Genomic DNA, 22,369 nt, shown 5'->3' with positions numbered 1-22,369 from the left:
GTGGGGCGGGGTCGGAAGCGGAAGTGACCGCAGAAGCGCGGCGGCGCGATGGCGACGGCAGTGTGGGCGGCTGCGCGGCTGCTTCGGGGTTCTGCGGCGCTGTGCGCGCGGCCCAAGTGAGTCAAAACGCGTCTCTCGGTGCGAGGAAGGGAGGACGGGGGAAGTAGGTAACGAGGGGAACTGGAAGAGGAGGATGGGCCCTGGAGCAGAGCACAGGCGCGTGGGCCTGGAGAACGAGCCGGGGACTGGAACCTGGTTGAAGGGGTCGGCAGAGTCACTCGGCTGGAGCCTTCCAGACCAAGGTAAAGCTCTGAGGGGCCGGGCTAGCCCAGACCCATATGCCCAGGAACTGGTTTCTCACACAGCCTACCGTTCCGAGTGGGCAATGAAGATCCAAAGATCGGGGCTGGAGAGATGGCTGGCGCAGCAGTTAAGCCTACTGATTGTTTCCCCTGGGTTTGGTTACCAGCACCCACATGGTGCCTCACAACCGTCCGTAACTCCACTTCCCAGGGATCCAAAGCCCTCTTCTGACCTCCATGGACACCAGGCATGCCTGTGATGTGTGCCTTCATCTGTGCAGGCAGACACTCAACACATAAGATACGAATAAATAGCTATTTTTGGTTGCTTTGCTGTAGGTTCGGTTCTCCTGCACACAGACGGTTCAGCAGTGGCGCCACCTACCCCAACATCCCCCTCTCTTCTCCCTTGCCCGGAGTGCCCAAGCCTATTTTTGCTACAGTTGATGGACAGGAAAAGTTTGAAACCAAAGTCACCACTCTGGACAATGGGCTTCGTGTGGCATCTCAAAATAAGTTTGGACAGTTCTGTACCTTAGGAAGTAAGTCCTACTGGCCGTGGTTTTGAAACCTTTCTGTTGATTAAATGTTTTGAAAATCTGGCTGAACCTGTCAATTTTCTTTCTGTTACCAGTTCTTATTAATTCAGGATCACGATATGAAGCGAAATATCTTAGTGGAATTGCTCATTTTCTGGAAAAATTGGCATTTTCGGTCAGTATCTAATTTGTAATTTTTATAAGTTTTCAGTTTTTCTTCTTTTTAAGAGCTTGTATTAGCTAATGGTTTGGATATGAAGATACTCACGAAAGACTTAGGACATGATTTTGTGTGTTTGAAAGCAAACGTAAACTTAATACTTTTTGGATTTTGGGTTACTTACTTAAACCTTATAATTTTTATAGTCTACCGCTCGATTTGACAGCAAAGATGAAATTCTGCTTACCCTGGAAAAACATGGTGGTATCTGTGACTGCCAGACCTCGAGGTATTTTGTGTCCATGTGTAAATGTATTCCTCATCCTTGATTAGAGTCTTTCTAAAAATTAACAGCATGCCTGATGGAGTGCCAGGGACAGAAAGCATACCTTATTAGTTTCTTCTCTGACATCTTTGAACCTATTGTTCAGGCCTTTACCTGTGAGGAATGCTAAGCTAGACGAGTAGGCGGCTAACAGCTGTCTGAAGCTGGGCGTGTCTCTGCGTGAAACCAGTCTTCATTTACAGCAGCTGATCATTTGTCCAGACTTAGGAAGCCTGCAGTAAGAGACTTCCTCTGAAGGGAGGATAGCCAGCTTCATCTGGTTCCACAGTGTCTTATGGGAAGCTTCCCTGTGGGCAGTTCTGGCTCCTATAAGGCCTTCACACCCAAGGAAGAGGCAGTGGTAGAGTCTTTGCTGGTTTGCAGAGCCTCGCTCCCTGAGTTATCTGGTGTGAACCTAGCACCTGCTATTGTGGCTTATTTCCTTCCAGAGACACCACCATGTATGCTGTGTCTGCTGACAGCAAAGGCTTGGACACTGTGGTGGGCCTGCTGGCTGATGTGGTTCTGCACCCTCGCCTGACAGGTTTGGCTCTGGCTGGGTGGTCAGGAGGAGCTTTGGAAGGGCTGTAACTGTGGGGTGTGGGTGGAGGGCACTGTTAGAGCTGGGCACTCGTGTGCCAGTCACTGAGAGTGCCACTGCTTAAGCAAACCCTTACAGTTGTACACAATGCTTCATGCTTTCATATATGTAGAAGAAACTTTAAAGGGTTTACTAGAATTCTGTTCAGAAATATCCCTCATCCCATGTCTAAACAGGAGTTGCATGCCTACACAAGTTTCTCTTGAGTGGTCTCCTTTATTTTCCAAGCCTTGTGAGTGGCAGGACTTGGATTCCTGTTAGGTAGACCCAGGAGGGAATAGCAGCTGGTCCCTGCCAGCTGCTCTTTGATCAGTTTCACAGCAGCCTGACCGGTGTCTCCAGCTGAGGAATGGAACCCTGACTCCAGTGGTGTCTGTTTCCTAAATGTTGCCACATTCACCTTGTGTCCTCACAGGTGTGTTTTGGAACAGACAGCAGGTGAGGCAGCTGAGCTTGGAGCGGGTCCAGAGGTCTGCAGGACAGAGCAAGAGGCTGTGGTCCCTAACTTTGATCTGAACTCCCTTGCAGGCGCTCCAGGGCTTTCCCCAGGAGATGACTCTAGCACCTGGCCAGGCTCAGCTGCTCAGGGTCAGTGCTGTCCTCTTCCTTGCTGGTTTAGACCCAATCCTTGTCTGGACTCTTGCAGATGAAGAAATTGAGATGACGAGGATGGCTGTTCAGTTTGAACTTGAGGACCTGAACATGAGACCTGACCCAGAGCCACTGCTCACCGAGATGATTCATGAAGTAACATAGGAGGCCACATGTGCCTCTCTCCCTGCTGTTGGCCCCTCGGGTGGTGAGGTTTACAGAACAGGCTTAGCTTTGTGGGTTTTTGTTTTTGTTGTTGGTTTTTTGAGATAGTTGCTGTTTGGTTCAGGTTTGGTCTTAAATTCATGACCTCAGCTTCCTGAGTGCTAAGATGGCAGGCACGAGTGGCACCTCTTAGAGCTGTATTCTTCTGAGCCTGCCGTCCCTGCAGTGGAGCTGCTCTCACTTAGGGTACCACAGTCTTTACCATTTGCATCTGTTTGGCTCTTCTATGTGTTTTTTCAATTTTTCTTTCTGAGGTAAAACTTGCTGCTTCTAGAAACACAGAAATGGAGCCAAACTCCAGATAATGCCCAGCCTTTTGCTGCTGATGTGTTGTAGGCCATGTTGGGGAGTCCTGCCTCAGAGGACATGATTTTTTTTTTCTCACTTGGGTTTGTTCTCCTTCTGCCTGCCTCAGGCTGCTTTTAGGGAGAACACGGTGGGCCTGCACCGGTTTTGTCCTGTAGAGAACATAGGGAAGATTGACCGAGAAGTGCTGCATTCCTACCTGAAGAACTACTACACCCCCGACCGCATGGTGCTTGCTGGAGTGGGCGTGGAGCATGAGCACCTGGTCGAATGTGCCAGGAAGTACCTCCTGGGAGTGCAGCCTGCCTGGGGAGCTCCGGGAGCTGTGGATGTTGACAGCTCAGTGGCACAGTACACGGGGGGGATCATCAAGGTAACTGGGCAGGAAAACTCTCAGGACTTGTGCCATGTATTCTCTGGGTGTGTGCTTTGATGAACATGTTTATACTTCTTAGTGTACAATCCAGCACTTAGCAGTATGAACACATCCCATGTTCAAAGCAAGAGGTGACAGGGCTGAGGTCACCTGGTGTCTGGTTGAGTGTGGCTGTTTTCGTACTAGAAGTTTGCTGGCCTTATTGACGTGTCTGGTTGGTTCTAGGTGGAGAGAGACATGTCAAATGTCAGCCTTGGCCCCACCCCGATTCCAGAGCTCACACACATCATGGTGGGGCTAGAAAGCTGCTCCTTCCTGGTGAGCCCGGTGTGGTGGGGTGCACTGGTGGGGCCAGGCAGCTGTGGCAGACTGACTGATGCCTCTGCACTCCATAGGAAGAGGACTTCATCCCCTTTGCCGTGTTGAATATGATGATGGGAGGCGGGGGCTCCTTCTCGGCCGGAGGGCCTGGCAAAGGCATGTTCTCCAGGCTCTACCTCAACGTGCTCAATCGGTGGGTACTAGGCTGCTGAGAGCATGGACCGTGCTGACACCTTCCAGCTGGGCTGTCACCTTCACCACAACCCGTGTGTCCCCCACAGGCACCACTGGATGTATAATGCAACCTCCTACCACCACAGCTATGAAGACACAGGCCTCCTGTGCATCCATGCCAGCGCAGACCCGCGACAGGTGAGGACAGCACTCCAGTGCGCACTCCACAGTCGTACCGGAGCTCCGGATGGGGGAGCAGGGTGTGTGTGAGGGTCAGCAGGCCAGGGCTTCAGCTCACGCCCTCGTCTCATATCTTTTGTAGGTTCGAGAAATGGTAGAAATCATCACAAAGGAGTTTATCTTGATGGGCCGAACGGTGGATTTGGTAAGGCCTGGGGCATCCCTTGCACCTGATGTAGCTGTGTCCCACAGGTGTAGGAGTCACAGGCTGAGCTGCTCACTGTGGAGCCTCCGAGTGTGTCCCAAGGATAGTGTCCTAGTGTTCTTCTCTAAGTTCCTACAGAATGGCCATTTGTGTAAGACAGACAAATGCAAGGTTTTTCTTGGCCCATTTTGTGTTGGAAGCTAAGTTTTTGTTGGTTTTTTTTTTTTTTTTCTTTTGAGAGAAGTAGTTTCTCTGTGTAGCCCTGGCTGTCTTGGAACTTGCTCTGTAGACCAGGCTGGCCTTGAACTCAAAACTACCTGATTAGCTTCCCAAATACTGGATTAAAGGAGTACACCACCGCTGCCTGCCTGCCTGTCTTTTGGTTAATATTTGGAAGTTTTGTCACTTCCTGGGCCAGAGCTTGTAAAGACCAGGTGATTTGCTCAGACATGAATTTTGTCTTTCTGCAAGTTTTCTTCAGTGACCACATACCACACACTGTCTTTTTAAGGAGAAAAGATAACATTATTGAAAAAATAAAAACCTGCCTAAAAATGAAAACCACTGCGAAGCAGAGCAATTACTGCACGTGCATGCCTGCGCTCACAGCTCTCATTACTGCACATGCATGCCTGCGCTCTCAGCTCTCATTACTGCACGTGCATGCCTGCGCTCTCAGCTCTCATTACTGCACGTGCATGCCTGCGCTCGCAGCTCAGCACGTGCTCATTCACTGCACGTGCATGCCTGCGCTCGCAGCTCTCATTACTGCACGTGCATGCCTGCGCTCGCAGCTCTCATTACTGCACGTGCATGCCTGCGCTCGCAGCTCTCATTACTGCACGTGCATGCCTGCGCTCACAGCTCATTACTGCACTGCATGCCTGCGCTCGCAGCTCATTACTGCACGTGCATGCCTGCGCGCGCAGCTCTCATTACTGCACGTGCATGCCTCCGCCCTCAGCTCTCATTACTGCACGCATGCATGCCTGCGCTCAGCTCTCTACTGCATCTCAGCATTACTGCAGTACGCCTGCGCTCTCAGCTCATTACTGCACGCGCATGCCTGCGCCGCAGCTCTCATTACTGCACTGCATGCCTGCGCCTCAGCTTCATTGCATGCTCAGCTCTCATTACTGCACGCAGCATGCCTGCGCTCTCAGCTCATTACTGCACTGCATGCCTGCGCTCGCAGCTCATTACTGCACTGCATGCCTGCGCTCGCAGCTCATTACTGCACGTGCATGCCTGCGCGCGCAGCTCTCATTACTGCACGTGCATGCCTGCGCGCGCAGCTCTCATTACTGCACGTGCATGCCTGCGCTCGCAGCTCTCATTACTGCACGTGCATGCCTGCGCTCGCAGCTCTCATTACTGCACGTGCATGCCTGTGCTCTCAGCTCTCAGGGAGCGGAGGTAGGAGGTGATGAGTTCGAGGCCAGCCTGAAGTAATGTATAAGACTGTCTTAAAAGAGACCAAGGTTTGGTCTCAGTGGTAGGGAGCTTACTAGGTCTGCTCAAGACCCTGGGTTCCACCCCCAGCATTGCCAAAATTAATGCTCTGTGTTTCCACTAATACCTTGGTAAAATGCTTTCCACTAAAGTCAGATTAGTATACACTATTAAGTATTTGCCTGAAATTGATTAGGTCATAAATAACTCGTGTTAAGACAAACATATGATGGCCAGGCTGGCCTCAAACTTGGAGTCCTCTAGTCCCCTGCATCCTGCATGCTTGCCTCACAAGCAAGCACCTGCACACCCAGCTTGGTCTGTCCACATTTGGTCCTGATTTTTCAGTGCCATATTTGAAGTTCATACCTGGCCAGAGGCTCAACCATAGATTTTGCTGCCTCCTTGGTAGCACTAGGCGATGGTGGCTTGGGTCCTATGTTTAGGACTCCGAGCACCAGAATCAAACACCTCTGGTTTCCTGTGCAACCAGGTGTGGCTTCCTGATGCTTGCTGCTGTGATTCAGACAGGCAGCAGAGATGGGACATGTGTCTCTCAGGTGTGATAATGGCTTTTCCAGTGTAGTTCCTCCCATGCTTGGGTGTGCCAGACTGGAGACCAGACGGGGTCACCCCCTCCACTCTGCTCATCTTTGGGCACTGGGAGGCCTTTTTACTGGGCCATGTTTGGCCAGCCCCTCTGCCTGCTTGAGCCAGCTGTAGAGGTGACTGACGGTGTTTGGTCCTCAGGTGGAGCTGGAGCGGGCCAAGACACAGCTGATGTCCATGCTCATGATGAACTTGGAGTCCAGGCCTGTGATCTTTGAGGATGTGGGGAGGCAGGTGTTGGCTACACATTCAAGAAAGCTGCCCCATGAGCTGTGCACACTCATTCGTGAGTACGCCCTGAGTATGCCGAAAGCCTGGCTTGGGCTCATTTGAGATGCAGATGACAGATGGGTCCCCTGTTGTCTGCCGCACCACACCCCAGGTCCTTTCCCAGCTCCATCCTGTACTAATTAGGCCCTTCAGCCTTGGGAAGGAGGTGGTGGCAGTAGTAGGACAGTGCCGCTGGGCTGGAATAATGGAGCTCGTTACAGGTTTGCCCTGTGGCTCTGGCAGTGTGTCTCCTGGTTTCTGTTTAATCTGAATTGGGTCTGAAGCTTGGGACAGAAATTTAGGCGGGGGCAGCTTGGGTACTGTCACCTATCCTCTAAAGACAGCTCAGTCCACCTGCCTGGGCTTTGGAAGCCACGTGATGGCCCTGTCCCTCATGAGAAATGTCCCTCATCTCTAGAAAGTGCTGACCTTGTTGGGGCCTAGGGGATGGATTTCTGGGATTCCTTCTGAAGGCCATGCTCGCTCTGTGTGTGTGTGTGTGTGTGTGTGTACCTGTGTATATGTGTATGTATGCGCACATCTGTCTGCCTGCCTGCCTGCCTGCCTGCCTGCCTGCCTGCCAGCCAGCGAATACTGAGGGAAGGAATCTAGGTTTTTTTCTTCAGACTAGAAAATAACGTGAACTTACGACAACTCACTCACTGTCTAACACGAGCCTCCTGATGGGTGGCTGTGCCCTCCAGTGTTGGGTGGTTTTTGAGTCTCATAGACCGACTCACAGCTCAGGCTGGCCTAAACTCTGTACCTTCCTGTTTAGCTCCGAGTGTGCATCACTTTGATTGTCTGCGCTCGTGTGTTTGAAAATATTTGCTGCTGCTGCTGTTGAGACAGGGTCTAGTGTAGCCCAAGCTGGTGTTGGTCCTGAGCCTCCTGCTTCTGATTTCCCAGTGCTGGAAGTGCTGGGAGTACAGGCCCATACTACTCCTCTTGAAATTCATTTTAAGCCACTGTAGTTGCCCACTTAATGGAAACTTGCTTTGCCCTTCGACTGACTTACCTGGGTCAGTCCCCCAGAGCCCTCACCCACACCCCAGTGGTGGGAGTGACGTGGACCAGGGCTCTTCTGCCTGAGTGCACACACAGTTTGAGATGGAGATGGAAACTCTGCTCTTGCCCTCACTGCCTCTTACTCTCTGTTGTAGGCAATGTGAAGCCGGAAGATATCAAGAGGGTTGCTTCCAAGATGCTCCGAGGCAAGCCTGCTGTGGCCGCCCTGGGTGATTTGACTGACCTGCCCACCTATGAACACATCCAGGCAGCACTGTCCAGCAGAGATGGGCGCCTGCCCAGAACATACCGGCTGTTCCGGTAGAGCCCTCCAGGGCAGGCTGCAGAGTGCTTCTGTGCATATTATTGTAGGTGTGGACACTGCATAAGAATAGCTAGGTCTGTGAACAGTGCCAACAGGGAAGCTCTGGAAACTTGAATGAAAGTTACTGTTGCCACTGCACCTTTGTGTCTCTCAAACACCAAGTGGCTTGTTCTTCATCTAACATGTGTTTTCCCTGAGTGTCTGCCAAAGCAGGTGCTGTCTGGCCGCTAGACATTCTGGAGCAAGGAAGCTGGGGAAGATCAGAGGTCTCTGGGTTCTAGGGAGACAACACTGCAATCTGAAAGCACACAGGGCCTCCCCACTGTTAGGAGCACAGGCATGGATCGTTGTACTCACTGTTTTCCCTTCAAATAGGACCTCAGTACAGTATAGCCCTGACTGGCTGAGACTTACCAGGAGACGCTCGTCTCCAACCCACAGACCCTCCTGCCTCTGCTTCCCAAGTGCTAGGATTATAGGCAAGTGCCACCACACCTGGCCTTCTCATTTCTAAAGCTTAAGTTTTTTTAACAAGCCTGAAGGTATTTCAGTCTTCCACCCCTTTGCTTTTTCAGATAGGGTCTACTTAGCCCTGGCTGGCCCATAACTCAATATAGAGACAAGGCTGGCCTCAATTACTGGTCTTCTAAGTATGAGTTACCATGCCAGTTGTATCTCATAATTACTTACAAAGCCTAGTTTTTAGATTTCCCCCTTGATCTGCAATGGCTTAAGTGCTTAGCTTTCGAAACTGAAATGCCCTCTAAATGTAAGTTGTTATGGCTGCACTTTGCCCCCTACTCCAAGACTTTCGATCTTGATCTCAGGCCAAACTGGGAATTCCTAGGACTTTCCAAGGTACCAAACTGCTGGGTCACGGTGGTGGCGCACGCCTTTAATCCCAGCACTCCGGAGGCAGATGCAAGTGGTTCTCCGAATTTGAGGCCAGCCTAGTGTACAGAGAGGGTTCCAGGACAGCCAGGGCTACAGAGAAAACTGTCTGGAACTGCCACAGCAAACCTTATTCCAGCCAGGAAGAGTTTAGTCAGCTCCACTACTCTCAGCCTTCCCAGGGGAACATGCAGCTCGCTGATTGGACTGACATTCATCTGAGTGGTTACTGAAGCAGGCCACTTGGCTCTGTGACACCCACATTCTAGAAGCTGGTGCTGGTGAGTTCCATCTCATTTGTTGGCTTATTTCACTGTGGTTCGTTGGACCCAAGTCGTCACTTCCCAGCTGTTGCTGCTTCTGGCTGTGAGCAGGGGCAACACACAGAGGGACCTGAGATGGGACTGAGTCGTAGCTGACAGCTGAGACCAAATTTGCTGCCTTTGACTTCTCTGCCTTTTTAAAACCCTGCGGTGTCTGAGGCCCTGAGATGCATGCAGACTGCTTACAAGGTTCAGTCCTTGGTCAGAAAGAGTTTACAGTTGAATATATCCTTATTTATTGAAAAATATAAATATGGAAAAATAAATAATTTAGAAGACTAGAGTGGATGCCCTTAGGTGTCTGTACATTCAAGGCTATGTCTCTGAGGGATGGGGTTGATTGAGAGGAATGATGAGGCCTAAGCTTTCTTCACGGAGTGAGACCCAGCAAGGTGCTGCCTAGCAACACAATTCCAGTGCCTTCCTTCCTGAGACGAGCAACACAAAAGCAAATGCTCCGAAGCTCCTAGGAACTGAGTCAATAGAGCTGGGCTTAGCCTGCAGAGAGGAGAGGTCCCTACTCAACTGTGGGTTGGGAGCCTGGGACCAGGATGCAGAACCTCAAAGCCTATCAAAATGTCTGTGGGGAATATCCAAGAATTCTAGTCCTGGCAGGTTCTAGGCACTGAGCATCTAAGATACCAGAGGTGGTCTGATCTTTCCCTGGAGGAAAGGAGCTATTAGGATACAGACCTAGAACCTGGGCTCTAGCATGAGAACAGGAATAAAAGGTTGAAAAGACTGCAGTGCTCAAGGGCAAGAAGTCAGGACTGCTGCACGGCGTGAATCTGTGGCTTGGTGTCCACACGCCCCACTCACCAAATCCCTGCCATGTGCCTGTGGGAGCATGATATAGAAGAGGCTTGCCCTGGCCACAGCCCACTCCTGACAGTCCTGAGGGGTGGGGTCTGCTGAGAGCAGGAGAGCCTCGCTGTGGTTAGTCAGAACCCAGCATTACAGGAGCGCTGGCGAACAAGCCCATCTCTTTGCCGTGACCTTGGTCCCTCAGCTGCAGTTGGCCAGTCCTGGTCTGGTAACTTCAAGACACAGTGCACACAGCACTGGAGCTCTGACTCTTCAGTGCTTCTTGTCTCTGAATCTCTTTTGAAATTCGTCTTTTAATTCCTATCAAGTACAGTTCTCGGTCAAACTTGCCGGCAGCTAACGGGATGCTGTGGAGGAAAGACCTTTAATAAGAGCTGGCCTCAACTTCACTCGATGAAGGCCTGCTGAGCCCCATAGAGGATGGGCCACTGTCCAGAGGTTAGGGTTCATCCCATTTAGGCTGCTCGAGCCCCATAACTCTGGGTGTGGAAGTGCCAAAAGAAGGGGACGCTGATGCCTCCTTGGACCTACTGCCCCAGGCTTGCTCAACCCTAGGGAACCAGGTCACAGAACAAGCTGCTGCTTCATGCAACCACAAAGGTTAATAGCCTGGGGGGCTGTAGGGATGGATACCCTGAGAACTGCTAGGATCTCGGCTCTGAGGAAAGCAAATCCATAATGGCCTAGGGCTGCATGAAGCATGGGCACGCTCCTTACCTAAGCCTGTCATCCATCCCAAAACACCCCAACTGAGAACTGGCGGGAACCCCCAAAGCTTCAGCCAGCTCTGAGGGGCGAGCAGGGGCTTACTTGTCTCGTCCTGGCCTCACTTTCACCCGGAACAAGCCATACACAGGACGGTGGTCTGAAGTCTTGATCCCAGGACAAGAGGAATACTTCATGGGACAGATGTCACCTTTGTGACGGCTTTTGTATAGGACTCGGTCCTTCAGAAGAGATGATGAAGCAGAGACTGTCACTCTGCTGTAGGTGTCCTGTGCAGCCGTGTAACCTGCAGCCCTAGCCTAGCTGTTTCAGTCAGGGAGCCCTCCCCACTCAACAGTATGATCGTTAGGCATTTAAAGACCTATGTGGATGCTGTCTGTTCCCTTCCAGCCCTCTGAGAACAAGGGGCTGCCTTTCTCTCACCTCATGAATGTTCCAGGGTCCCCAGGAGCCACTGTATACCAAAGAATCATGGTCTGGTGGAAAAGCCAGGGAGAGTGCAGCTGTTTCCCTCTTGTTCTCAGAGTGCCAGGCAGATGGACTCGGTGTGAATCCAACTATGGCCTGTAATGCGTTCAGAGTACTGTCCTCTACCCCCAGTAGGCTGTGAGCACGTGGTCACTGGCCTCAGGACTAAAGTCTTAGGCTGGCTAACCTGGCTGTTTGCTGAGTGTAAGTCTTACACTGCTTGACATGAGCTGTGGTTGGCAGGAGTCCTGTGGCCAGGCTGAAGTTACATACTCACTGTGTAGGAGGGTGTCCTTTGCTTGGAGGTGCTGTCGTAGGTGTCCTTCCCAATGTCAAACTTGTAGGATGGGAGAAAGTGAATTTCTGCCTCCTCAAAGCCCTTGAAGATGGACCCTGCAACACAGGAGAGTTCAGGGAGGGCCGGCCATGTCTGAGGTGCTGCTCCCCAGGCCACTTACCTTTCTTCATCTCCCGGGTGAGCTGGTCATGTTGCAGGAGTGCCAGCACATCCACCTCTGGGTCCTGCTTCAGGAAGGCCTCCACAGCCACTCGTCCACCACTTAGGCGGAAGTTGAAGTCCCCAAACCAGAAGACCTCATCAAACCGGGTAGTGACATCCCCTGGGCACATGTGGGAGAATACATTGGTACTGACCTCCCTTATCTGCTCTGATCTGCTGACAAATGGATGGGCTCTAGGCCCAGTAATAGGGCCTCCTTTGTCTGGGTCCCCTTCCCAACAGAACCACAGCTCCCCCAGGAGATGAGTGGACAGGCGCAGCCAAGGTCAATGACTGCAGAGGACTGGGAAGCTGTGCAGTCCAGGATGCACACAGCAGGCTAACCAGCTATCGGCCTCTCACAGCTCAGTGAGGGCCAGGAAGTGGTCTTACAGAGGACTTGTGGACAAACAATGACAGCCCTGGGCAAGCCACTGGACCTTGTGAGCTCCCATCTGCCCTGCTGCAAACCCAATGGCTATATCAGTTACAAGGACTACATGATTCTCATAAGCCCTCCAGTGGCTTCTGCTAAGCTGTCTGGGCACAAGGGACGGAACAGTCATGTTGCTGGAGTGTCCTGTGCAGCTGTAGTCCTCACCTGCACTAGAGCGGTAGGGGTTTGTGTCTGGCACATTCCGGGGCAAGGCGAGGGCTTGGATGGTTCTGTTGTAGTCCAGTAGCCGCTCTGCTACCTTCCCATCTCCAGCTATGGGACAAAGGCAGAAGAGACACTTGAACTGCCCCATACCTTGACTGTCCCCAAATCCTACCCAGTTGTCTGCTGTGGGGCTCTGACTCAGAGGATGGTGGTTGACAACAGTGACATTCTGAGTATCAGACTATTGAGGGAGAACCCACCATTACTAGCCCGGAACTGGCACCTCAGGCGGACAGAGGCTCAGAAGCCAGTGTCGGGACTGTGCTTGCAGACACTTACAGGTGAAGTGAGATGTGATGAAGAGGAAGGAGGTGCCGAAAAAGGTGAAGCTGACGCCCAGGGCCCCTTTGGTCTTGATCTGAGACACGATGCGTGTAGTTACCGTGGAGTACTCGACCTCTGCAGGGCAAGGAACGGGGTTCAGGGCCTGCACAGACACAACTGTACTAGGTGTGCTTGTGTGTTGTGTTCTCAGACAGGGGAACCTCAAAGGCTGGATCCCAAGCACAAAGTGCACATTTGCCTGAGAGGGAGCAGGCTGCTGTGAGGAGACCCCCGTGGACAGGGTCCACGTGTGAATAAAGCCTGGATTATGGGGATACCTAGAGCCATGGTGAGGGCCTGAGGACAAGACCAGAGTTGATCGTAGAACCCATATGGTGGAAGGACTGACTCTGCAGGTCGTCCTATAACCAACCACATGGGCTCTGTGGTACGAGCACATATATGAGAGAGGGGGAGGGAAACAGACAAGGTGGGACAGAGAGGAGGAGGTGGGGGGAGAAGCCCCGTGGTATTGCCTACCTGAGCAGAACCAGATGAGGTCCCTACGGATAAACAGGGACATGTACAGGACCCCATGTGCTGCTGATGACAGCAGTACGTACTGAGGGCCCAGTGTCTCCTGCAAGCGTGTCTCCCATTCCCGCCTGTGGGGAGGAGGCAGGTTAGATGGGGCCTTTCAGCTCCACCCTCCCCCCATATGCTGCCCCGAGCCTCTGGAAGCACTCCCAGGGGACCCCACACTTCATCTTGTACTGAGGATGACCAGGCCAAAGGCCTCTTCATGCACCATGAGACTCTTCAGGTTGGCTTCAGGCCCAAGACCTCAACCTGAGGGCACATGTAGATCTCCAATCCCACCCAGACCCATGTGAGTTACTAGAGACCTACAGGCTAGCAGGGTGGGCCCCATCTCTGACGGGCTCCCTTCCCCACAGCACACACAGTCTGATGCTGTCTTCACACAGGCCAGGAAACCCCATAAACTACAGCGAGGAGCACACAGCTGTGCAACCACTTTCCAGAGAAATCAGTCAGGGCGCCAGAGTGTGACCAGAACAGAGATGGCCTAGTGCCTCTCTGCTGCCTCTGTGCTCCCTGGGAAAATTGCTGACAAAACCTGAAATCTATGACTCAGTGAGGCATGGAGGTCCCTCGTCGATCCACACTGCTTCAGTTCTACAAGGGCCCCAGGTCCCTCTCTTCAGTGCGCTGTCCATACAGGATGCTGGAGGCTCCATTCAATAGAAGAGGCTGAGTGGAGCCTCACCTGTCAGAGCAGCCCTCCTGAACGCCAATGACATACAGGTCCTGTGTGTAGTCAGCCTCGGTGGGAAGCAGAAACTCATCCAGGCTTGCCGGAAGCTCCTGCAGTGAGGACCACAAAACAGTCAAGGCCATTGAGCTCCCTCACGTCAGGGGGCCGATGTTCAAGAGCAAGGCCCTGCACAATCACCTGAAGTGGTCCAGAAACAGCTTCTTTTAAAGAGAAGTGTGCACAGCTGTAGGTCTGGTCTTCCGGGGACCTTGACATGTCAGATACTTCAGCTTCCCTCTTTGAGCACAACTGTTCATTTGTCCCCATCACCAGGCACTTAGTCTGTGCTGCCTGGGAGGCCTGACCAGCCTTCCAACCCTGCACGCCCAACCCTGGTCCCTCATGAGGACTCACAGACAAAGGTAGCCTAACTTGCCTATCTTTATGTCTTTGCCGTGACCAGTGAACTATGCTGGGGCCTCAGGGTTGGACCCCAAGGACATGGAGCCCAGCTGCCTTTGCCTTACCTCACTGTGACCCCTCTCACCTTCTGGCCCTGCATGTTCCAGGTAGCCACGAAAAGAGCCATGTTTCGGTCTGGGAAGTACCTGGCCAGCTCGTCTGCCCCTAGCAGGGCCCCACTGGCCAGAAGACTACCCTCCAGATAGCTCCTACAAAAAGAAGAAGCGAGTGAGTAGCCAGCTTCAGTGATGCCAGAGTGACCCAGGAGCTCCTTCACTCAGGGCAGGTACCTTTGGGGCCACTCTCTCTAAAGGTATCAGTTCTGTAAGCCACAGGGTCTATAAGCCACGTGGGCCCTGAGGACAACCGTGACCATACCAGCCATCAGTGTTACCCCTACAGTTGGGGTTTCCTTAGCCAGAGTGCAGAACCACCCTCACAACAACACAATTAACACCCATCTCCCCCTGAATTCAGTCTGTCTCCAGGTCTCAACGGAATGAGGCAACACCCATCAAGCTGAAATACAGCCCTAACTTAGTGTGGTGGAGCTCTGACCTACCCAGGACATATGTGTGCACCATGTGCTCTAGGGGCTGCCCAGCCAGCCTGTACAGAGATACTGAACAGATACAGTCCTTGGTGACTGAATCTGCCCTATTGCTCAGCTCCATCCCCACAGTACAGAAACGCAGAAGTTCCGGAGAGGAGCGATGGGGTAGCTTGTCTGCCCAGCAAGCTGTGTTTACGGCAATGAAATCTAAACCTCAGGGCTGGAGAGTGGCTCGGCACTGAAATCACTAGCTGCTCTTCCAAGACCCGAGTTTGGTTCCTGTGTCCCACATGGTGCCTCAAAACATCCCTAGCTCCAGTTCCAGGAGGTTGTGCTTTATTTGTATTTTATGTGTATGAGAGTTTGCCTGAATGTATGTGGGCATCACATGTGTGCCTGGTGCCTGTGGAGTCCAGAAGGGGATGCTGGAGCCCCTGGGACTCACATGTGCATAAAAGGAATCTAAAAGAATTTAAGTCCCTGTGAGCTTGCTGCCTGAACACACACACACTGTCCCATTTAGAGTGGCTTCCTCTAAATGCTGTCGGTGAAGCCACTTCCCCCAAATGCCATTTCAGTACAAGACTACAGTGTCCCTGTTCTAGATCCCTACCACTGTCCTCTCCTCATGCACTCTGACACAGGGCAGCTCTCTGCCTTGATCCCCACTTGCCGCTGAAGCTCTATCTTTTCCCTGCCTGCTTGCCCTGGCTCTGCCTCAGGGTTAAGCCAGCTGCAACCGACTGAGGGAAGCTGAAGCTCGCCACTTGGTCACCTTCGTTCCTGCATTTGTTCCTGCAAAAGCACTGCTTGCCCCTTCTCGAGCTCGCAGGCTTGCTTCAGCAAGACATCCTTTCCATGCCTGCCCGCCCGCTCGCCCGGCTGCAGTGGCATGGGAGCTGCCTTTGTTCTAGGAGCCCAGGTGCTCTCCCATTTCTTCCAAGGTAATGTCCCCTAGTCCTCATGCCCGCCCACTAACCAGTTCTACCTGAACAGCACGTGCCATAGTGCAAAACAGGGTCCCAGACACACCGAAGCTGTCCTGTGGTGACAGAGGAGAGCTGGGATATGGGGACAATACAGTGCTGGCATCCTCCTCCCTCTTAACTCCACACACCTCCCATCAGCCATCACTCCCTACCGCACCTCCAAAGGAAGCCCTCAGTGCCTGTGCCATGGGTTCACTTTGCCCCCACTTACTATGTTACTGCCCTTTCCTAGGGCTCCAGAAGGGACAGAGACATAGCATCACTCCAATACCAGCTGAAAGGAGTCCTAAGTGATTTTCGTGTCTTTGGTTCTTTTTTTTTTTTTTTTTGGAGCTGGGGACTGAACCCAGGGCCTTGCGCTTCCTAGGCAAGCGCTCTAACCATTGAGCTAAATCCCCAACCCCCTTTGGCTTAATTAAAAACAAAACAAAAACCAACCAACCAAACAGCCAAACAAAAAACCAACCTATTTCATTTATGTGTTTTGCCTGACCTCCTAGAACTGGAGTTATGATTGTGAGCCACCATATGGGTGCCAGGAACCAAACCCAGGTCCTCTGCAGAATAGCCAGGGCTCTCAACTGCTGAGCCATCTCTCTAGCCACCCGACTCCTATTTTTGGTGATGCTAGAGGTGGGACCAAGGCTTCATACATGCTAAGCCAAGCCCGCTACCAACTGAGCCATGTCTTGTCTTTCCCTTCCTTCCTTCCTTCCTTCCTTCCTTCCTTTTCTTTTTTTTTTTTTTTTTTTTTTTGTTCTTTTTTTCAGAGCTGGGGACCAACCCAGGGCCTTGCGCTTCCTAGGCAAGCGCTCTACCACTGAGCTAAATCCCCAACCCCCTTCCTTCCTTTCTTTCTTCCTTCCTTCCTTCCTTTCTTTCTTTCTTTCTTTCTTTCTTTCTTTCTTTCTTTCTTTCTTTCTTTCTTTCTTTCTTTCTTTTCTTTCTGGTTTCTTTCAGAAACAAGGTCTTGTTGTGTCCAGGCTGCTCTCAACCTTCCACTGTAGAGCTCTGCTTCTGTCTCTGGGCAGCTGGGTGAATGTACGCTCCACAATGCTTACCCTGTCCTTCCTTACTGTTTTTGGCCAAACCTGTTAAGAATGCATGAATAAAACCATGTTCCTCTGGGTACCAGATTCTAATCAAGTCTCTGAGAACAACAGCCAGTTGAAGCCAGAACCCATGTTCCTGAACCCCGCGGGGAAGACGGTCATAAGGGTGCATGCAGGTCTCTAAGCCATCAGGAGGTAGACTTACAGGTCCTGCCGTAGGGAGGACCTTCTTGACCTCACCTCCAAGCTGATGAATGAAAGTCACTAAGATGCTTGTTGGGTCTACACACTAACCTGGTAAGGCAAAGTCCTGGGCCATCATTAGGAAGGAACCATGGAGCACAGGGTAGACACAGACTAGTCCTTCAGTTGGCAGCCCAAAGCCCCATGTCCATCCTTGTAAGCTGTCTCTGCTTCCTCCAAATTAGGGAGTCACACAGTTTGTCCAGATGGCTACAGAACATGACTGGGCAGCAGCAGGGTAAAAGCTAATTCCAGGGCCCAGCCTTAGGGAGCATAGCTTCTTCCCAACCTGTTTAGGAAGGGCACTCCAGATCTTCTGAGTAAAGGTGGCATGGAAGCCTTTAATCCTAAAAGCAGATCTCTGTGATTTCCTTGCCAGCCTAGTCTACATAGCAAGTTCCAGGCTAGCCAAGACTACCTAGTGAGACCTTGTCACAAGAAAAAAGTAAATGGAGGGTCTGGCTGGTGAGATGACTCACCATTGACCTGACAGTCTATGTTCGATTCCTCACATGGTGTGGAAGAACCAACTCCCACACACCGTCCTGATTTACACGTACTCACTATGCACTCCCATGAACATGTGCATGCATACACAATTAAGTGCAATTCTTTTTTCTTTAGTAGGTCAGCTACTGCAACCTGGTGGCCTCTGGGAACAAGATGCCCTGGAGGGGAAGCCAGGGCCTCTTCTGCAACAGCAGCTGGCAGACCGACCAGGGTTGGAGAGATGCTGACTTAGCAGTTCAAAGCACTGGCTGCTCTTCCAGAGGTCCTGGGTTCAATTCCCAGCACCCACACATAGCGGCTCATCGCTGTAACCCTAGCTCCAGAGGATCCAATACTCTTACGCAGACACACATGCAGGCGAAACACCAATGCCCACGAGATAAGTAAATAGTTTTCATACTTTTCAAATTGTTGAAAAGGAACACAATAGCACTATTTCATGACTCACACAAAACGAATCTGTGTCCTACAGTAAGTGCTGTCAACACCACCGCCCTTCTTGCCACACCAGTACCAGGCACTCTCCCAGAGAGTGGCTACAGGCTGAGGCAGAAAGAGCTGACAGCTGCGACATGCCAACCACTGATCTAGACCGAGATGCAGTTGTGAGGTATGAGGCAGGAAGCCCCTCCCTCATCACGTCCCTGTGATTCAATAGGGGTCCACGAATATCACTCCGACTCATTTCCACTTCCTATGGATTGCACAAAACAATGCTTTGAAGGTAGTAGAAACAGTACTCTTTAAAAAGACCCCCGCCAGGAAGGATTGAGGACCCCGAGGGGGATACAAACTCCACTGGAAGACCAACAGGATGAACTAACCTGAACCCTTGGGGGTGGGGTGGGGCTCTCAGAGACGGAACTACCAACCAAAGAGCATACGTGGGCTGGACCCAGGCCCCTGCACACGTGTAGCAGATACACAGCTAGGTCTTTACATGGTCCCAGATGATTGGTGTGGGGGCTATCCCAAAAGCTGTTGCCTGTAATGTGGGATATATTCTAGCTGGGCTGCCTTGTCTGGAAGAGACTGGATATGCTAGGGTGGGGGGAAAACCCAGGGGAGCCTCCACTGTCTCAGAGGGGAAGGGTAGGGGACAACAGGGAGAGGGGCTATGGGAGGGGAGTATCCATCTGGATGTAAAGTAAACTTTAAAAGCAGACCCCTGTGAACTGGTGCGATGGTCCAGTGGTTAGGAGTGCTTCAGGCAGTGCAGCTCACAGCTTTAATCCCAGCACTAGGGAGAGGGGGGTGAATCTCTGAACCTGATCTCCTGAACCCACAGGGGCTACAAACACAAAACAAACAAAGCTTGCTGCTTCCCTAGAGGCCCTTAGTCTGATGTCCAGTACTATTGCCCAGCTCACAGTTGCCTACGCCTGGAGCTCCAGGGAATCCCACCTCCAGCTTACTAATGAATGACCCGAGGAGCTAGGATGCCAAGGCCGTGGAGGAGCCAGGCTTAGAGAAGGTGCGGCATAGAGGGCTGCATACAGGTAGGGCGCTGGGAGTGAGGCCTACCTCCAGCAACTAAAGGGAACTGAATGGTGGCCCCACTAAAGATGTGTCCACCTGAGGCCCTTCAGTATGTGGCTCTCTTTGGAAGCTGTCTGTGCAGATATAAGCACCCCGACATCTCCAGAAGAGGGCCCTGCAGTTAGCAGGGCTGGAGTCACTGACTGGGAAGCTTACAGATGACCACCTGGAGATACAGGCAGAAACCATACTGTAAGAGACCACACCGCTCTCAGAGGAAAGCAAGGGTCCTTTGACCTAGAGCAAGGCATCCTCGTGTCACTCGAAGTCTCTCACACGAAGCCTTCTAGTCCATAGTCACCTGTTTAGGAGGCTCCTGGAAATAACACGGGGCCTCTCCAGACCTTCCCCACTCTCACTTCCCCAACATGTCCAGCGACATGGTTATGGGAGAGCTATAGTAAGATACACCTTACAGGCCAAGACCAAGACCCCAGAAGGGGAGCAGCTTGGGAAAGGAGGCTCCAGATCTGGATAGGCCATGCTCTGGTCCTAGGACCCCCGTGAAGGATGTGGCCCCAAGAGAGGGGAGCCAGCACAGGGAAGTCATACAAGAAAGTGCTCATCCTGGGGTGTCCCTCAGGCTCTTTTCAATATAAGTCCATACAAGTTCATTACTGGTGTCAGGCCAAGCAAGAAGCAGAGCTTCTGGACAGGCTCAGGATGTCTGTGGCCGGTGAGAGGTCTCAGTGGATATCAGCAAGTGCCCATCTTGGACACTGGGATCCTGTGCTCTGGACAGTGTGGAAGCTCTCCAAGGACATAGGATAAGCTAATCAAGCCTGTTCCTTGGCCCTGCAAGTGTGCCCCTGGATGTCACCTGGTTGAGTGGGTTAAGTGGTGTCTAAACATTCTGATAAAGTGTGTCTCAAGTGTCTCAAAGTGTGACGGGATAGCACCCAGACCTCCTTCAGGTATCACCTGAGCTCCTGAGTGCCCCTCATGGGCTGTGGTTTCAAAAAGCACAGCTAAAGAAACCTGTGACCCTCCACACAGAGAGCAAGGGGCCGACTGAGACACAGCAAGCTGCCCAGCAGGACGCAACGTGCAATCAGAGCCTATGTAAAGAATGAGGTAGACAAGGGACTTTCACGGGTTCACGGTGTCTTTGGGTGACACTGAGCCCCAAAGAGAAGGTTCTGGAAGGATACAGACAGAAGGAGACAGGCATGATTTTTTTTTTTTTTTTTTTTTCCGGAGCTGGGGACCGAACCCAGGGCTTTGCGCTTGCGAGGCAAGTGCTCTACCACTGAACTAAATCCCCAACCCTGACAGCCATGATTGCTGAGAGAGAATGGGAGATCTGCCTTATTTTCCATTTCCAAGTCTTACATTTATCTATTTATGTAGATGGTGGTTCACTATAGCCCAGGCTGGCCTTGAACTTGTGATTAGCCAACCTCAGCCTTTTAAGCTCTGGGATTACAAGCACGAGCCACCGAGCCACCGTGCCTGGCTCCATTAGCTCTCAGCCTGATTAGATGGAGGCCTCTGGATGACAGCTCCTTGCCCCTCCCTCCTGGAAGCCCTACCTGCTCCTGATGTCCTTGGTGCGGATGGGGGCCAGAAGGCTGAAAGAGGATCTGGCTGAGTGAATGGAGTGATCGTCACCAGCCAGGGGGCTCCGGGGTCTGCTAGGGCCCAGGTTGCTGTGGGCCCTGACCAGTCTGTTCTGCATGCGGAGCTTGTAGTCCGTGTGCTCAGGGTCAACCTTGTTTGCTGTTCTCAGGGAGCTGGAGGCTATGTTGAGGTCCATAGCTGGCGGTGTGTGTGTAGCACGCAAACTTGCCAGCCTGGAGTGGGGCCCACCTGAGGCAGCCTCTCTGTGCAGGAGGTCCAAGGAGGTGCTGATCATTCCAGAAAGACAGTCACTCCACAAGGATGGGCTCCCTCCCTCGCTGCCTGTGGCCCTTCGGGGCTTAGGTATCTCCTGTAAGGATGTACTGAGGCAGGGCAGGGGACGACTGTAGGCAGGAGACTGGGCTACTGAGTCCTGCAAGGAACCCCTGCAGGGACTGGCCCCATTCTGGACAGTCAGATCCTCCTGACTACCCCGGAAACGCCTCCTTCTCCAGCCCTTGTCATCGAGGGACAGGGTTCTCTCCAACTTGGGTCTAATGGGTGGCTGTGGGGTGATGAGGTTTGCCTTGGCTTGTAGGTTCTGGTTGCTTGGTTTTGCTGGCATGCTTAAAGGAGGCATGGAGTTTGTCTGTGAACTCTGAGAGTCAGCGGCTGGTAAGGAGGCTGATGTTGGGATGAGCTTCTTTTCGGTGTTCGAAAGCTGTCCCTGGAGCATTCTGCCTTCCAGCTGCCCAGGTGCCTCCGTATGACGCAGGCAAGCGGACTTGGACGGCATAGTCCGGACACGGCCAGCCCTGACCCACTCAGCCTGGCCCTCCTATAAGGAAAGGGATTCTCCCTGGGAGATTAACAAGCAACTCTTGTTGTCAAGGATGCACGTCAGAGGCCGCCAGCCGGATGCCATGAAAACTCGGGTGGCTCTCTTTGTGGCATGGGGCGGTCCTTTTGGATCAGGGCCTGTAGCTGCATGGCCGGAGACTTGAGTTCTCACTGATGATGCCTAAGGAAACTCAGAAAAATCTCTTAGCTCCCCGAAGCCTAAGAGTGACCTCGTGAGAACAGACACTGGGGGTCAGGGCTGCACTTCACGGAGCTGCATAAGTCTGTCAAGCACCCGGGACCAGCCCTCCACCCAACCGTGGTAGAGTAGGACAACACGCTCAACGTCCTAGGCTCACCTGCTCCCTCCGTTCGGCCGCAGACCCGCCGCCCGACGCCCAAGGTCTGATCCAGGCGGGCTCGGCGCTGGCGAGCCTAGCCCAGTCACGGTGGCGGCTGGAACAACGACTGCTGCCCCGTGCCCCGGCCCCGGGTTCGCCCCAGCTCAGTCTAGTGGTCACCCTGGCCCAGGTCCCGCTCTGTGGTCGTCCTGAGAACCGCCCGGCCCAAGATCATACCGCTGCCACAGCGCCTCCTAGCGGCCGGAGGACCGCAGCCCCGTGCCTGGAAGCCACGCCCCCACACGAGCTCCCGCCCTGCCAGGCAGAGAGGCCATACCAGACACCAGGAGTCACAGCCAATAGCTACCCAAGGCTCTA

The 22,369-nt window shown here is 52.6% G+C and overlaps 2 protein-coding genes across 4 annotated transcripts; one reads left to right on the top strand and one right to left on the bottom strand.

Moving 5' to 3' along the window:
• Window positions 1-9,466, top strand: Pmpca (peptidase, mitochondrial processing subunit alpha). Of its 2 annotated transcripts, XM_032903034.1 has the most exons (13): window positions 1-116; window positions 642-844; window positions 937-1,016; window positions 1,208-1,290; window positions 1,776-1,870; window positions 2,574-2,674; window positions 3,159-3,422; window positions 3,651-3,743; window positions 3,821-3,939; window positions 4,028-4,118; window positions 4,243-4,305; window positions 6,508-6,652; window positions 7,800-9,466. In XM_032903034.1, the coding sequence occupies exons 1-13, from the start codon at window positions 49-51 to the stop codon at window positions 7,967-7,969; spliced, it is 1,575 nt and encodes a 524-aa protein (XP_032758925.1). In that variant the 5' UTR covers window positions 1-48; the 3' UTR covers window positions 7,970-9,466. The 2 variants fall into 2 exon arrangements, with proteins under 2 accessions (XP_032758925.1, XP_032758926.1); XM_032903035.1 differs by lacking the exons at window positions 1-116; window positions 642-844 and having other exon boundaries at window positions 961-1,016; window positions 1,778-1,870.
• Window positions 9,396-22,222, bottom strand: Inpp5e (inositol polyphosphate-5-phosphatase E). 2 transcript variants are annotated; one of them, XM_032903026.1, is made up of 11 exons: window positions 22,010-22,222; window positions 20,783-21,831; window positions 14,450-14,573; window positions 13,915-14,012; window positions 13,167-13,291; window positions 12,642-12,761; window positions 12,303-12,410; window positions 11,661-11,822; window positions 11,480-11,595; window positions 10,819-10,955; window positions 9,403-10,355 (listed from the first exon to the last, which is right to left on the bottom strand). In XM_032903026.1, the coding sequence occupies exons 2-11, from the start codon at window positions 21,604-21,606 to the stop codon at window positions 10,223-10,225; spliced, it is 1,947 nt and encodes a 648-aa protein (XP_032758917.1). In that variant the 5' UTR covers window positions 21,607-21,831; window positions 22,010-22,222; the 3' UTR covers window positions 9,403-10,222. The 2 variants fall into 2 exon arrangements, with proteins under 2 accessions (XP_032758916.1, XP_032758917.1); XM_032903025.1 differs by having other exon boundaries at window positions 9,396-10,355; window positions 20,783-22,193.
• Window positions 22,223-22,369: the final 147 nt, after the last annotated feature.

Source organism: Rattus rattus, chromosome 5 (genome assembly GCF_011064425.1).
Source record: "Rattus rattus isolate New Zealand chromosome 5, Rrattus_CSIRO_v1, whole genome shotgun sequence".
Classification (NCBI taxonomy): domain Eukaryota; kingdom Metazoa; phylum Chordata; class Mammalia; order Rodentia; family Muridae; genus Rattus; species Rattus rattus.
The sequence above is the reverse complement of the archived record's forward strand: the minus strand, read 5'-3'. Positions and strand labels throughout refer to the sequence as shown.

Bases quoted from the DNA above. Each gene is read 5' to 3' on its own strand.
- Pmpca (XM_032903034.1), top strand. From the start codon at position 49: ATGGCGACGGCAGTGTGGGCGGCTGCGCGGCTGCTTCGGGGTTCTGCG. The intron at 1,871-2,573 runs GTTTGGCTCTGG...GGACTCTTGCAG, and splicing joins TCTGCACCCTCGCCTGACAG to ATGAAGAAATTGAGATGACG. The intron at 2,675-3,158 runs GTAACATAGGAG...TGCCTGCCTCAG, and splicing joins TCACCGAGATGATTCATGAA to GCTGCTTTTAGGGAGAACAC.
- Inpp5e (XM_032903026.1), bottom strand. From the start codon at position 21,606: ATGCCGTCCAAGTCCGCTTGCCTGCGTCATACGGAGGCACCTGGGCAG. The intron at 11,596-11,660 runs GTAAGTGGCCTG...CCTGTGTTGCAG, and splicing joins CACCCGGGAGATGAAGAAAG to GGTCCATCTTCAAGGGCTTT. The intron at 10,956-11,479 runs GTGAGTATGTAA...TCTCTTCTGAAG, and splicing joins AAAGGACACCCTCCTACACA to GACCGAGTCCTATACAAAAG.